Source organism: Echiichthys vipera (assembly GCF_963691815.1).
Source record: "Echiichthys vipera genome assembly, chromosome: 7".
In the NCBI taxonomy this organism is placed as follows: Eukaryota; Metazoa; Chordata; class Actinopteri; order Perciformes; family Trachinidae; genus Echiichthys; species Echiichthys vipera.
The window spans coordinates 10505608-10519483 of NC_139832.1; the positions used below are offsets into that span (position 1 = coordinate 10505608).

The following is a 13876-nucleotide window of genomic DNA, read 5'->3' on the forward strand; positions in this document are numbered from 1 at the left end:
ATCTTTAGTTTAAAATGCTGTAACATTTATCAGGTGACCACTGTGTCAAAATCGATTCCATTTTATTCTACATGTCTGATATGGAAGTATACGCAATCAAACTGGGTCCATTTATACATAAATACATCATTATTTATTTGACGTACATAGACAGTCAACAGCACAACCGCATCCGCATAATATGACATCTTCATTTTAGCATGGTCAGCAGAACACTTCTCCTCATCACAACAATTTCAACTAAGCAAATAAACAAACCGATGAGAAGATAGAGGCTTTATATGGCCAGAATATAGCAGTCTGTGTAAACGTCTATGGGAGATGGACACACACACACACCATACTGATCCTGATGGCTAATAACATCATGGCTGTCTAAACAAGTGAAACACCACACATACTGAAATTAGTATAAACAAAATCAGAACATCATCAATCAAATAGGTCCTTATCTAACCCTGAGCTCTTCTAACAGCCTTTCTGACATCAGGTTGAATCAGAATATTACCAGGAAGTGTCTATCTCACACACACCTGCTTCACTGCACGATGCTTTGAGTTGGACGGCTCCGTCGTACCGAGCTTTAAGGCCACCATGTTTGTGTGACTTCTCTGTAATTGGCTCTAGGTGCATGACTTGTGTGTGTATGTGTGTGTATATATATATATTTGTGTATATACACACACAGTTGGTAATCCATGTACCAAGGCTCATAAAGGGGGTGGTTTAAAGGGGTCGTTCAATGGAAAGTCTCTTGAGGGTCACATCTCTCCCCACTCTTTACCACCTCTCTAGCTCCATACCAACGCTTTCGAATGAGATGAGTTTAGCTGCACGTGTTCATAGTTCTCTCCGTTTCCCTAGAATCAAACACAAACATTAATTTTCAGTATTTTATAAATTACTTATTTTCTTACTTTAAAAAGCACAATGATGCTGGGACTCTCACCTTGGATGCGATGGCTTTGAGTTTGCCAAGCAGAGAAGGTTTTGTGTACACGATTTCATCCTCCATGTCTCCCTCGTTCTCTCCCTCCATCACAGCACAGCTGTCAGCTCCTGGCATCTCACACTCCTTATTGGCAGACATCACCAACCGAGAGTACTTGTACTCCAACCTAGCAAAGAGACAAGTGACAGAATCAATACTGTGTGTGTGTGTGTGTGTGTGGGGGGGGGGGGGGGGGGGGGTTGATGTTGTCATCATGAATATTGACAAAAACTGTGATCTGACAAGAAAACCATGACAGGAGGGATGGGATTAAACAACAGGAGTTTGGAAGAGAGGAAGAGATCAAGTAAGAAAGAAAGTGAAGTTAATAAGGAATACAGGAATGAAGTACAGGTGATGGCAAAGGAAGAAGACAGGAAAGAAGAAAAAGACGGAATCATACCTTTTGTTCTTCTTCCAGAAGTAGCAGGTGAGGGAGACGAGCAGCACTGCGGTGAAAGCTCCCATCCCTGCACCGAGCCGTACCCAGAACTCCATACCCTCACATGGCAGCGTTTTCTTTTCAGGCAAGGTCATACCTCCCATACACAGCTTCGGTTCAGTCCACACATACAGCAGGTCCTGAGGAGGATCATACAAACATATAGTATTCCAGCATGGTGCATTTCAAGTGAAACAAAGACTGTTAAAGGGCTAACTTTCAGCTTTAAGGGTATTTGCATCCATGTTGGCTCAACAGTGTTCGGAGGAGGGTATACTTTAGGCTCTAAACTTGAGACAGTCACCCTCAAATTAAGGCTGAAAGTCAGCACATTGTTTACTTTCAAATCCAATGTGCTTTACACAACAACCAAAACAAAACTCTAACTCTACATATGTACACACACACACACACACACCTGGTGTCCTCCCTTGCAAGCTCCCTCTATCTGATGGTAGTCTCTCTCTGTGCATGTAGGACAAGCTCCCGAGCTCTCCCATAAGAAATGAAAGGTGCAGCCATCGCATGTTCCTGCAGGGCACTGACTGTAACAGCCAAACACAAGCTGTCACTTCTCCACCACATCACAGCATAGATAAGTGTTACATGTGATACTAGACAGGGAATTGGAGAAACAGTGACAGAGATGTAGTACCTGGGAACTGAGAGCACTCCTTTAGTGCTCTTCTCTGGGTTACAACGAAGGGTCAGCACTGCGCTCCGACCTGACTCACAAGATGAGGTTGTCTCCAAGGATCTTAGCAATTTAAAAAAAAAAAAAAAACAGAAAGCAAGACAGAACCTTAGAGCACTGCATTTGACATAGGAAAAAGAATCAGACATTATAGAAGTACCTGTAGTAGAAGTTGACATCAGGGACTTTCTTGGAGGTCCGGGGGTACAGCTCTGGCCTCGCCCTTATTCCATCGAGTGTGCTATCAACTGTCGCTCCTGTTAATAATATACAGAGAAAGATATTTTTAATGTGTGCGAGTACAATTAATGTGTCTTTGTTTTTCTCTCTGAGCACGAAGGACAAACCTTTTCTTGTCATATCTTTTTTTTTTTAAAGCAATGACAGCAGTACAAAACACACCCAATCGCTTCCTGCCGCACCACCATTGTTTGCATCTTGTGGTCACTAACCAAGTAATGTGTCAGCCAGGTTAATGGACTGAGAAGCGAGCGCTGTGTGGAAGCCTCGTCCAGTAGCTGGGATTATTGTTGACTGACAGATGAAGGTCTTGACAGCGTTGGCTCCTTCGCCTCTCTCTCTCTGGGAGTCGGTGATCGAAAGGTCTGTTACATTGTCTGTGCATACCGCCATCTGACCCTTAAACAAACAAAAAGAGCGATGCATTCATACAACAAACTTTTGATTGGATTGTCTCTGCTTGTGTGTGTGTGTGTGTGTTTTCATCTCTTCACACCTTCCCTCCGCACAGGCTGATATTGAAGTGGTGGAAGTACTTGGTTCCTTTGGAGGTAAAGCTCGGACCATTCATCAGTGATCCTACAAACCCAACGAGGCTGAAGTCATAAGTCAGTGTGACATTACCCTCCGTGTGGGTGAAGTGACAGTCACTGTAACAAAAACTGTGGTGCTGTAAAAAAAATAAAAATAAATACAGGTATATGGTTGTGTGTTATTAAAAAACATTAAAAACTGATAAGAATAGCTTCATTCCTTTCCACATCAGCAAACCTTGTCGCTCTTGCTGGCCGGTCCACAGGGTTTGCAGGCGTCTGGTCCCGGCGTGGCGTGAGGGACGAGGTATGTGTTAGGTGGACACTCTGTGCACTGGCTGGTGTGCGTGTCTATGTAGTGTCCAGGTGGGCACGGCACACAGGTAGAGCTGGAGGGCTGGGTGCTGAGGGCACAAGCGCGGCACCCGGAGGACACCCCGTCGACCGCATTACTCACTGTGACGGAGTAGATTCGCGCCACGTCGTTGACATAACGGCGTGCCTGAGAGAGCACCGTAGAGAGACAAAAAAGATACAGAAGGATTCTGCTAATTTAAGATTTATAAAGAAACTCTACTGTCACACCAACCACTACACATGAGTGGATCACAACATAGAGTATTAGTACTTTATACTTTATGAACTTCTGTCCTCATTTGAAATGCCCACATTCCTGCAAAACGGGGCGATTTTTACAGAACAAGTTAATGATTCAAGTTTCACCTCTGTGACCACAGTGCTAAAGTAGTGTGTTTGATTTGTGGTTTGGTTTAAACAATAACACCCCCACAGATTGCATCTTAAATACCCCACAGAAGGGAGTGTTAGGTGTACCAAGTGTGGGGTGGATTCACAAGACTACAGATTGTCCCAGTTGTTTGAACATGCTGAATGAGTTCAGAATAACTGCCAGGAAGTTTTCTTGTTTCTGGACAAAAGACAATAATTGTATGAAGGTTGAATCACAAGACATCAGGCCAGGTTTCCTGACTTTTTGAAAGATCAAATGGCCAAATTCTGGCCAGTGGTCTGACCTCTACAGCTGAGCATAGATGTAAATTGTGGCTATGCACATGAACCTGAATGCAATCATACATGTGAACTTGCTGGGTGATCCTTTTAAAGAAATAATTCCATTGACTAACTGTTTTATGGATTTTTCGATTGAAAAAAGAACTCAAAATAAAAGAAATTAAACGATGAGAATTACCACCTTGTGGTTGTATGCCTCCGCTGACCAGTCAAGATAACGTTTACATCCAACATTACCTTTTGGCGATATATATGTCATTACTTGAGAATTTTTATATTAGACATTTTTGGCCAAAAATGTGATGTCACAGTGACGTTGGCCTTTGACCTCCATAATCTTATTAGTCCCTCCTTGAGTCAAAGTGGGCATTTGTGCCAAATTCAGGGATTCCTGACATATCGCATTCACTAGAATAGCCATAGCTGTTGCCAGCCAGGAAGCATAAAAATCATTGTTTCCATGATTTTCAGTGATGCTTCACTATGGTAGCTGTTTTAACACTGGGAACACTGTTCTGAATTGAACTAAGTTTGTTGAGGCAACAAAAACCCTTGGTTAAGTTTAGGAAAAAAACATGACTGGGGTTTAAATAAGTATGCTTGTAACATAACTACAATATACTGTAAATCAATATCAGGGACCGTGACTGTAACTCATACTTACATCTGAAGGCTGGTTTGTCCTCTGGAAAGCCCAAGTGTAGGAAACCGAGGCATTCTTTGTCATGATGTGTGTGTAGGTCTGTCTCGTTTTCGTTTTCTCCCATGATTCCACCACTGTAGTACTTTTCCTGTTTACATCCTAAAACAAACCAAAAAAAAAAACATGTTCACATCCACATCAGCTTAATAATAATGTGTGTGTAGCAACAAACACAGGAGCTATTCTCACCATCATGAAGTAGAACTCGCAGTCAGCTACACACACAGTTTCAAATTCAAAGGTGATGCGACCAAACTCCGTGCCAGAATGACTTGACATGGATGTAGGGAGTCTGGTGGCCAGATGCAAACACGGTGAAAGAGTAGAATTAGTCACCAAAAAAAGTTGTTGACTGTTGAGTGACTAGAATGACGGAGACTGAAAAACACACCATGGCGGTACTTACTTGAAGCCAGGAACGTGGATGTTGAGGATGAGGTAATCATTATCCGAGCTCCCTGCTCCACTCTGGATATGATCCCCTGCCACCTCCCAGCCTAAAATACAGGAGAAATCCACATTACTCAACCATTAAAAGATATACATTCAAATAACACTGACTGGTTTAACTCATTAATCCACATTAAAGGAAAAGTTTAAAATGTACGTATTTGCTTTCTGGCAGAGAATCTGATGAGAGGATACCACTCTTGCCTCAGTAAAAATAAAGCTAAAGCAAGCTGACTTAGCTTAGCGCACAGACTGAAAACAGAGGGACACAGCTACAAGTACGTGGCTAAGTGTAAAAACAATATGATAATACAATACCACAAAAATAATGTTGCCATGTTAATTTAAGAGAGGCCTGTAGGGAGAGAAAGACCAAGATAAAGAGAGAAAGAACACTACTGGACAAACCTTGCCAAAATACCCACCATTCATACTGTCACATTTGGAGTTTCCTACATTGAAACAGGAGGTCTTCATGTTTGCTGGAAGAATATTCCACCATTTATACTCGTAACCCAAGGTGGGCTCAGTGCCTGCTGGACACGGCTTACATGCTGGGGGATGAACACAATGTAAAACACTATTTTAAAAAAACATAGATCATAAAATGGGAAAGGTAGGAATAATATATAAATCAACAGCGTTTTCAGTACGTTTCATCCCATCGGAATAGGTCCCAGGTGGGCATGGTGAGCAGGTGGCTGTGTCATTGTTATAGAAACCGGGGTTACAGGGGGGGCAGGGCTCTCTTTCTCCACTTGGAGGCAGCGTCTCAGCTCCAGTCACACCCTCCAGACAGATTTTAGGTTCAATCCACTTATAAATGACCTGCGTCTGAAATCACACAGTGATGGAGGGTGATGGATAAGAACAAAAACTGTGATTACGCAAGGGGACTTCTCTGGGTATTTAATCTAGAGGTGGTCTCACCTTGCCTTCTTGGTCACACGCTGTGTGGATCTGAAAATAGTCCTTCCTGGAACATGGAGGTCTGTCCTTACACAAAGCGGATCCCTCAGCTTGGAAAAGAAAAGCGGTGATAAGGTAAAACAGAAGAAACTGTTAGCAAAAGAAAATAAAGTGGCTATCATTTAAAAGAGCAACTGCAGAATACATTTTAGAATTTACAGAGAACCCCACAAATACCGCTGCAAAATGTGATGCAAGATGGGAACAAAGATGAGGACTAAAAGAATAGAAAAGAATAATGTGCTCTTAAAGAAGAGCTCTTTGGAAGGAAACTCTGCTGAAACACAGCAGTGAAGCTAAGGAGTCGTACAATGTGCATAAAGAGGTGTACTGAATTAAATATGTAATGATGTTGAATACACTAACCTTCTTACAGCCAAGTCTCTGAGACTTTAGTAAACAGGACATGCATTCACAACATCATGTAATAGGCATTTTAACCTGAAGATGTGAAGATGATATAAGTATATCAAGGCAAATAAAGAAGAAGGGAAAAAGAGCGGCCGTTTAATTTGGCCTAGTCTCTCAAACAAGGTCTAGTACAGCCATTGTCTTACATGTGGAAATGTGTCCTAGTAAATCCCTGTTGAGTGATCTGGGTGTACATTACATTTATCCTCATAAATAGCATATAATAAAACAAAAGGTGTCAAATGTAAGTATAATAGTCTTATAGCTTTATGAAAAATACAAGAGCATACTCGTTAAATCGTCTGCCAAAATCTGCTACTCCCTTGCGATCACGCAAGCCCACTGCACTAAACTAACAAGCAAGTTTCTTCTTCTGAAGTTTTACTAATGTGGCTGAAAATAGGACAAGCTGTCTTTCTGGCCTTTGCCTGATACATGCATCTGTGAGCAGCGCTGATAACAATTTGGCTACACTTTATACTGCACTGCAGTTTCATTGGGTTGTGCCAAAGATTCGACATTAGTCGTCATACATCATTTTGTGTCAGAGTATGTTTCTACCTGCATAGTGAGTGGTAGTGTTACAGGGGGTACAAGAGCTAGCACCGTGGCCTGCATAGGTGTCCCGAGGACACAGATCACATGTGGTGGAGCCTGGGACTCGGCTGAACGTCCCCGGCTTACATGGAAAACACTCTGATGTGTAGGCGACTCCTGGTAGAAGGAAATTATAGACAGAGAACTAACAGGAATCCACATATTTAATAAGTGTATTGATTTGTCCTTGATTACAGCGAGATGTTTGGGAAAAGAGATGGAAATGTGTCACTGACCTTCTATTTGTACATTTTTCAGCAAGACAGGCTTCAACCCTTTGGTCCTCATCAGGACCCCGCGTGTCCTCCAGTACAGGATGTTAGTGCCAGATTTTAGGTTCACCTAGAATACACGATTTCATGTATTATCAGTCAAGCTGTGGCAGGTGCCATACACTATGAATAAAACATAGATGTAGCCTTAATGACATTACCCAAGAGTCATTATAAAGCTTAATGTGGGCGGCACTGGCCTAAATATGGAAATTAGACCAAACCATTATTTGTAGCAGAGAACACTGTAATTTGATCGGTGCATAAAGCAGCTAACTTAAACAGACACAAACCTCTGCTACCACACATGCTATCTATGCAGACTGAATTGCTAAACTTCCTTTAATTAACCATGCATTTTTTGGACCCATCCAAAGTTCAACCTAAAGTAAATATGTCCACATTTTAGTCCACATAAACAGTTATATCACTAAACTTGACCATAAGTTAAAGAAAAACTATAAACGGTTTGAGAAGATCCACCTACTGCTCCCATCGCTACAACTAATTGCCATTTTTTTACCCACAGTACAAGAACTGAACTTAACTTCACATAGCAACTCATTTTACTGCATGACTGGAAAAATACTGGAGACTACAACAAGTGATGCCAGCCTCTTTCTGTGTACAGCCCTCCTACTTGTTTCCACCCATTTCTTTCTGAGTTGACCACATTTATTTTGGGAGACCAAGGCCAGCTGTCGAAGATCATCTGTGGCTATTGTTCATTATACGGTAGCAACACGTACCGTATGGGTTGCCCATTCGCCACGATTGGTTAGTTTTAGCCACTTCGTATCAGCAGACTGATCCATCTCCTGACATTGGTCATTCTGGATCTAAAACACACATAAATCATGCATGAGTGTTAAGCTGAAACTCTCAAATCTCTTTTATGGTAACTAACTACAATATTCATAATACACAGTCATGCACTGATACGCAGCACAAATTATTGAAGTATTGCTATGACTTTTTGTCTCGAGGCAGAATTGTGTGTCATTTGTGTGCAAAAAGACATTTTATAATGGAAAATTAATTTAATTTAATTAAGCACTAATCAAGAGAATCATTAATTGACTTGCCATAGCAGAAAAAAGCACAGCTGCAAGTAATAACGTTATTTATGGCTCTCTTATATTCAAGTGTCCAGCAGTAAGCCATGTCAGTGAGCCAGCATACACCTGTAATGTAATGCAGCCTTTAATAATGTATAATTGCTTTTCCTGCTATGACGTGTCAGTATGCCGCCATGATAAAGATTAACAGATTCGTAAATACAAAGATATAGGTCTAGTATCCTATAGTATGTTGTCCGATTCATCATTCATGTCCAAAGATTTGGGGTTATTTCTAGTAAGATCAATTTTGTCCTATTAATGTTAGCATTGTGCTCGTTACATTCTGCAGGCATTCATGATGAGTGAATTGCTTGAGATTTGACAAAAGAAATACTGAAGTACAAAAACATTTCATTGGCAGTGTATATATAAAAACAGTTTACACACAAACAGCATCCACTTAAACAGGTAGATCTCGCAGACAAACAGATTTACCCAGAAGTAACAAGATAATGAAACTCACAAAGAACTCAAACAACAGGTTGTTGTCTGGATACTGGTAGTCAAAGCTGACAGAGCCCTGTTTCTTCAGATGAACAGCATAGATTAGAGAGACTGTGCATTCATCCCTGTTGGATTCCAGATAGTTTCCTTGAGGCACCCAAGAAGAACTGCAAGGGGAAATATATTCAATTAATTTTAAACTCACAATCCAAATTTCCGTTTGATTTGCGTTCTACCCACACACCTGTTGCAGGTGAGCATGTCATCTCCGTTGGGACTGTTTTCAAGTGAGGTTGCCAGGCTACTGAATCCCGCAGGCATGGAATCCCATTGGTCGAAGCGGATACCGCTGCCGAGGGAGTAGCTCCCCGCTGCACACTGGGTACACTCCTGAGCCGACATCTCGAGGAACTCCCCAGCCTCGCATGAGAAGGCTGGAGGATACAGAGAGAAAAAGGTACACAGGGATGGAAAGAAGAACAACATCACACTTAATAAGTCATTTCTAAATCGTCTTTGCATTCTGCTGCAAATATTGTACATACAAATTATTATGCAAATCACATCTGCCTTCCGTATATTGTAGCCCCAACAATCAGGGAACTTAATCCTTACATCCTGTTTCACACAATGTCTGTCTCTGCGCTTTTTCCCCACGTCTTCCCCACCTGCCAATGTTTTGACAGTGTCAGCTTTTCCTCATACCTGAGCTGGTCAAATGCCACTGTGTTGCATCATTATGCTTTAAGGCATAATGTCCAGTGTTCTTCGAGTGAAATGTGTAAGAGTTTGAACAGGAAGAAGGAAGCAGAAAAAATGTCACAACAGCAAAAGGGGTTTTAACAAAAGGATTCAATATGAAGATACAAATAGACACGAGCAATGGGGAAGTAAACATTCCTCAGGACGAGACATTTGACCTTATAATAAGGTGAATCTCTATTATTATCATGAGACTAGTTCCCATTTTATGCATGTGTAAAATGCATTTGTAAAATATCTATGTGTCCATTAACATCCCCCCTATTCTGTGAGTGAGCTTTCCATTATCTTAATAGACACAGATTTCACTAATGATAATCTCAACAGAGCCATTAGTGAAGCTTTGTCGTGACAGCACAGGGCAAACCTGTTCTAGGGAGGTCTAACAAAGAACCACCTTGTCGAACATTAGTGTGCTTTTACACAACTAAAGTCTACCGGCTCCATCATGATAAGGCACATCTCACCACACCATTGAGATGTCTGTGAGTATCCCTCGCTCAACAAAAACAAGAATTCAACACTCCCTAAAGTTCGCCATTTACTTAGCAGATGTGTTTCCATGTGAAAACATTAGCACAAATACTATAACAACTAAATACTATAATAACTAATTACATGGACTTCTATATAAATATGTCCATTCAAAACCATCAAAACATACTGAAACATACTATTTTTTATTCTAATTGTTTAGAATTATGTTTTTGGACAGGTTTTGGTGTTCCTCCAACATTTGTCTCCACTTTCTGCACCTCGTAAAGAGCAATTATGTGACAGAGTTTTGCTCTGGGAGTATACTGGCCTATACTTGCTCTGTTGTTGGTTTGGAGGATATCCAAACAGGGTCAGCAGGGTTATAGTGGTGGAAATTCCAGTCTACTGATAAGAAGGTGACATACACTCATCAACTTTCACTCTCTTACACACACACCACAAATACTTACTGCACTCTGTGCCGCGCACTGGCTCTGGCAGTCCTGTGCAGACCCCGGGGCTCTGCGGGATGGCCACTCTCCACCGAGATCCTGTGCTGTCACATTCCGTGTATTCATAATAGTAGTCCGTCTGCCAGTTACACACACACACACAAAACATCTGCATAAGAAATTGGTCACCACGACAGTCTTGGACCCAAACAATGAGCAAATGTAGGCCAGGCGCAGGTCAGTAAACATCACACCACAAGAGGCCTCCACCCAGAGCGGAGCCCTGAGTCATCTCATTCTGGGTGACAATGCAACACAGCAGACTAAATGACTGGTACTCCTGCATTAGCAACCAGCACTGAAATTAACCCCCGTATCCAGCTGCTCAGGGCTTACAAAACATGACTGCCTGTTGCGCTGCGTTATCTCACAAGTCACAACCACTCTTCTGCCCTGGATACACAACATACCATCTCCACGGCGATGGGAACAGGGGGATATGGCAGCAGGCAGTAGAGGTTTTTTTTTTTTTTTTTAACCAGAAGCCTATCACATCTTCAGGATGAACACCTAGACATTTGATAATCACACATTTTAGTTTGTATCTGTGGTCTGGAGTGAAAACCATTAAACTTGATGTTCTCGCCTACACAGAGCTTCTCTCCATCTTTCCGTCTACAGAGGAGGGTGGCCTAATTTCTGACAGTTTACATAATGTTGCTCCTTGAGCCAAACCAGATTTTGACACCATAGTGCACACAGGCTGGAATGATTTTCACTAGTGTCTGCAGATAGAGCTCAGTCCCACTAAAAAGGGGAGAGAAGAATCGAGCATACACATGCAGTGATTCAAGACACACGAAATGTAGTGAGAACTATGTTGTACTCCTTATCCTTTGTGACTCACACAGTACAAGAGCTGTGGTCAATTATTGAAATGACAGACTTTTAATACTCATCTCACACCATAATTCAACATGAGAGCCTCTACTCCTGAATGCATTTGAGCCAATAACTTAAATGGAATGTTGCTCCTCTATCTTGGGACTGTGTGCTGCGTGACTCAAGCTGCCAGTCCGGACTGAGGAGGTGTTGAGCCGAGCCAGACCAGGGAAGGAAAGGCCAGAACATGCAGGAAACTGATAACAGCCAGAACAGCACTGACCACTCAGTGGCGTCCCCCCCACCCCCATGTTGTTCAAACTTGTTCTCTTTGCAGAGAGGGCTATGATTTAAGGGTTCTGCAAATGATGATGAGGGAATAGTGTTTATACCATATCATAAATCGGCCCGGAAACGTGTGATCATGTTTTTTAATCGTAGCCTTTTTGATGATGTGGATTACCAACTCACTGTCAGCGTGTGCAGCCATGGCAGCCTGATCTGTGCGTCTTTTTTTTTCTAATTGCCACCCCCACTGTAGCGGGCGCACTAAACAATAAAAGCGGAGGCAGTGAAACAGGGTGAAGCCGCATTGATCGATCTCTCACCTCGCTACACTGTCGCTGTCCTTTGGCCCCGTCAATCAACCGGAGCGTGCAAAGGATGAGAGCGCAATTGGCGACGAACCAAGCCGAGGAGGACCGCATTGTGGATCATCAAGGGGGAGGAAAACAACAACAACAACCTCGATCCAGGATGGATAATTATATGATAAACCAGAGCCGGATGAATGCTGGGTCAGATACCAGTCGACACCTTCTTCCGTCGCCTCTTGTCAGCAGCTTGTAACCCTTACCACCTGCGATTATCCTGTGCACTCCACGTCTGCCTCATCACACTCAAGCTGGGCAGAATAAACCAGTACTTCTGCTTGACGTTTTCAAAGTAAAAGCCGTGTCGCAAGTGTGGGGGAAATGATTGGTCAACAGTTTATTTTGTCCTGCCGTTTTCTTCTCAAACATTATGATGTTCTTTTCTTCGTATGGCCATTGCTTCAATTTCTTTTAAGATGAACCATTTTGTCACTTTATTTTGAAGGCAAAATACTAATAAGTCTGGTATCTTTCTAGCCATATCTGCTGACTTGACGCAGCTGTGTGTGCCTTTAACGACCGGCTCTGACACTACTATGACGTCGTTCAGGGCAGGAAAATATTATTTGTTATCATGTAGCTATGACAAAACTATTTTTTAAAGATGGTGCGCAATATGATGTGTAAGCTACGGGTATTTAAGTTACCTAAAATATCCTAAAATCAAGCATTGAAGGCAAGCTCACAGTATCTATCGAGGTTATTACTGAAGACGGCTATACACTAATGTCGCTGTCAAACTGAGCATTGATATTTTTTAAAGGACCAAGCTGCATTTTGTCTTATCTTGAAAATAGCCTAGGTAAAATGCAGTGTATTTTTCTTAAATCCCAACCATTGTAGGCCATAGCATTGACCACCAGAGGGAAGCCGAGCCCTGCTTTCCTGCATCATTACTGCAAAATGGATCACATGGGCTGTGGTGTATTATCCATCTGCCTATAATTAGAACATTCAGTAAAGTGTTTTCGTTCCTAGATAAAATGATTTTCATACACATAAATGTCTTGAATTTACAACTCTCAGGTGGTGGTCAGGAGGTCTGGCTTGGTGAGCAGAATTGTACTCAGCTGCAAAGGTCAGGACCTGGGGCTGAGGTCAAATTTAAGAGATGTCAGTTTATACCTCACGAGGATAGTTGGTTAAAATGAACACAATGAACTGTGCCAGTAATGATAATATACTAGTATACTGTGATAGAGTGAAATAAGGTAAAACAAGAAATGGTATTATTGTAAAATAGTGTGCAACTGTGAATCCTCATTATAAGGTCCTAATACAATCGCAGTTATTTTTAACTCAGTTTGCTGCACCAATGTATTGTTTAGATCGAGTAAAGTGAACACTACATGGGTCTAAACTGTATATTCAGGGGTATATTCAAGGTGTATTCCAACACCCAATGCTCTGTTTAGTGTAGTGTAATGGTGGTTATTCAGTAGTGTAATGATGATTGGTCACCATGTTTCTATTTCTTCAAGGAACTCCAATTATATCGTGGTCAGGTCTAGTCCCTCTAGACTATGAGTGGTAGCTGCTCCACCATTCTTTTGAGTAAAAGTTATCCAGCCTTCTCTTTCTAACAAAGTTCTACCCTCATACTGTAAGTTACCTTTAAACCTCTTAATACATAGCATTACATAAAGTTATCACGTGTTTTTTCATTAAAATATTATCCCTAATACTAATTCCCAACTATCCCCTCAAGTTTCTAAATAGTTGGTGCAAGCTTTGTCTCTGTTTACATCCTG

The 13876-nt window shown here is 41.8% G+C and overlaps 1 protein-coding gene across 1 annotated transcript; it reads right to left on the reverse strand.

Annotated features, from left to right (window-relative positions):
- Window positions 1–514: 514 nt before the first annotated feature.
- Window positions 515–12309, reverse strand: elapor2a (endosome-lysosome associated apoptosis and autophagy regulator family member 2a). Its single transcript, XM_083916267.1, has 22 exons — window positions 12081–12309; window positions 10609–10729; window positions 9144–9333; window positions 8919–9066; window positions 8084–8173; window positions 7299–7404; window positions 7027–7179; window positions 6016–6104; window positions 5739–5919; window positions 5511–5639; window positions 5042–5132; window positions 4825–4927; window positions 4597–4734; window positions 3139–3402; window positions 2864–3037; window positions 2580–2766; window positions 2288–2384; window positions 2089–2190; window positions 1852–1978; window positions 1395–1573; window positions 950–1118; window positions 515–860 (listed from the first exon to the last, which is right to left on the reverse strand). Exons 1-22 carry the CDS (start codon window positions 12177–12179, stop codon window positions 792–794), a joined length of 3006 nt encoding a protein of 1001 aa, XP_083772393.1. The 5' UTR covers window positions 12180–12309; the 3' UTR covers window positions 515–791.
- Window positions 12310–13876: the final 1567 nt, after the last annotated feature.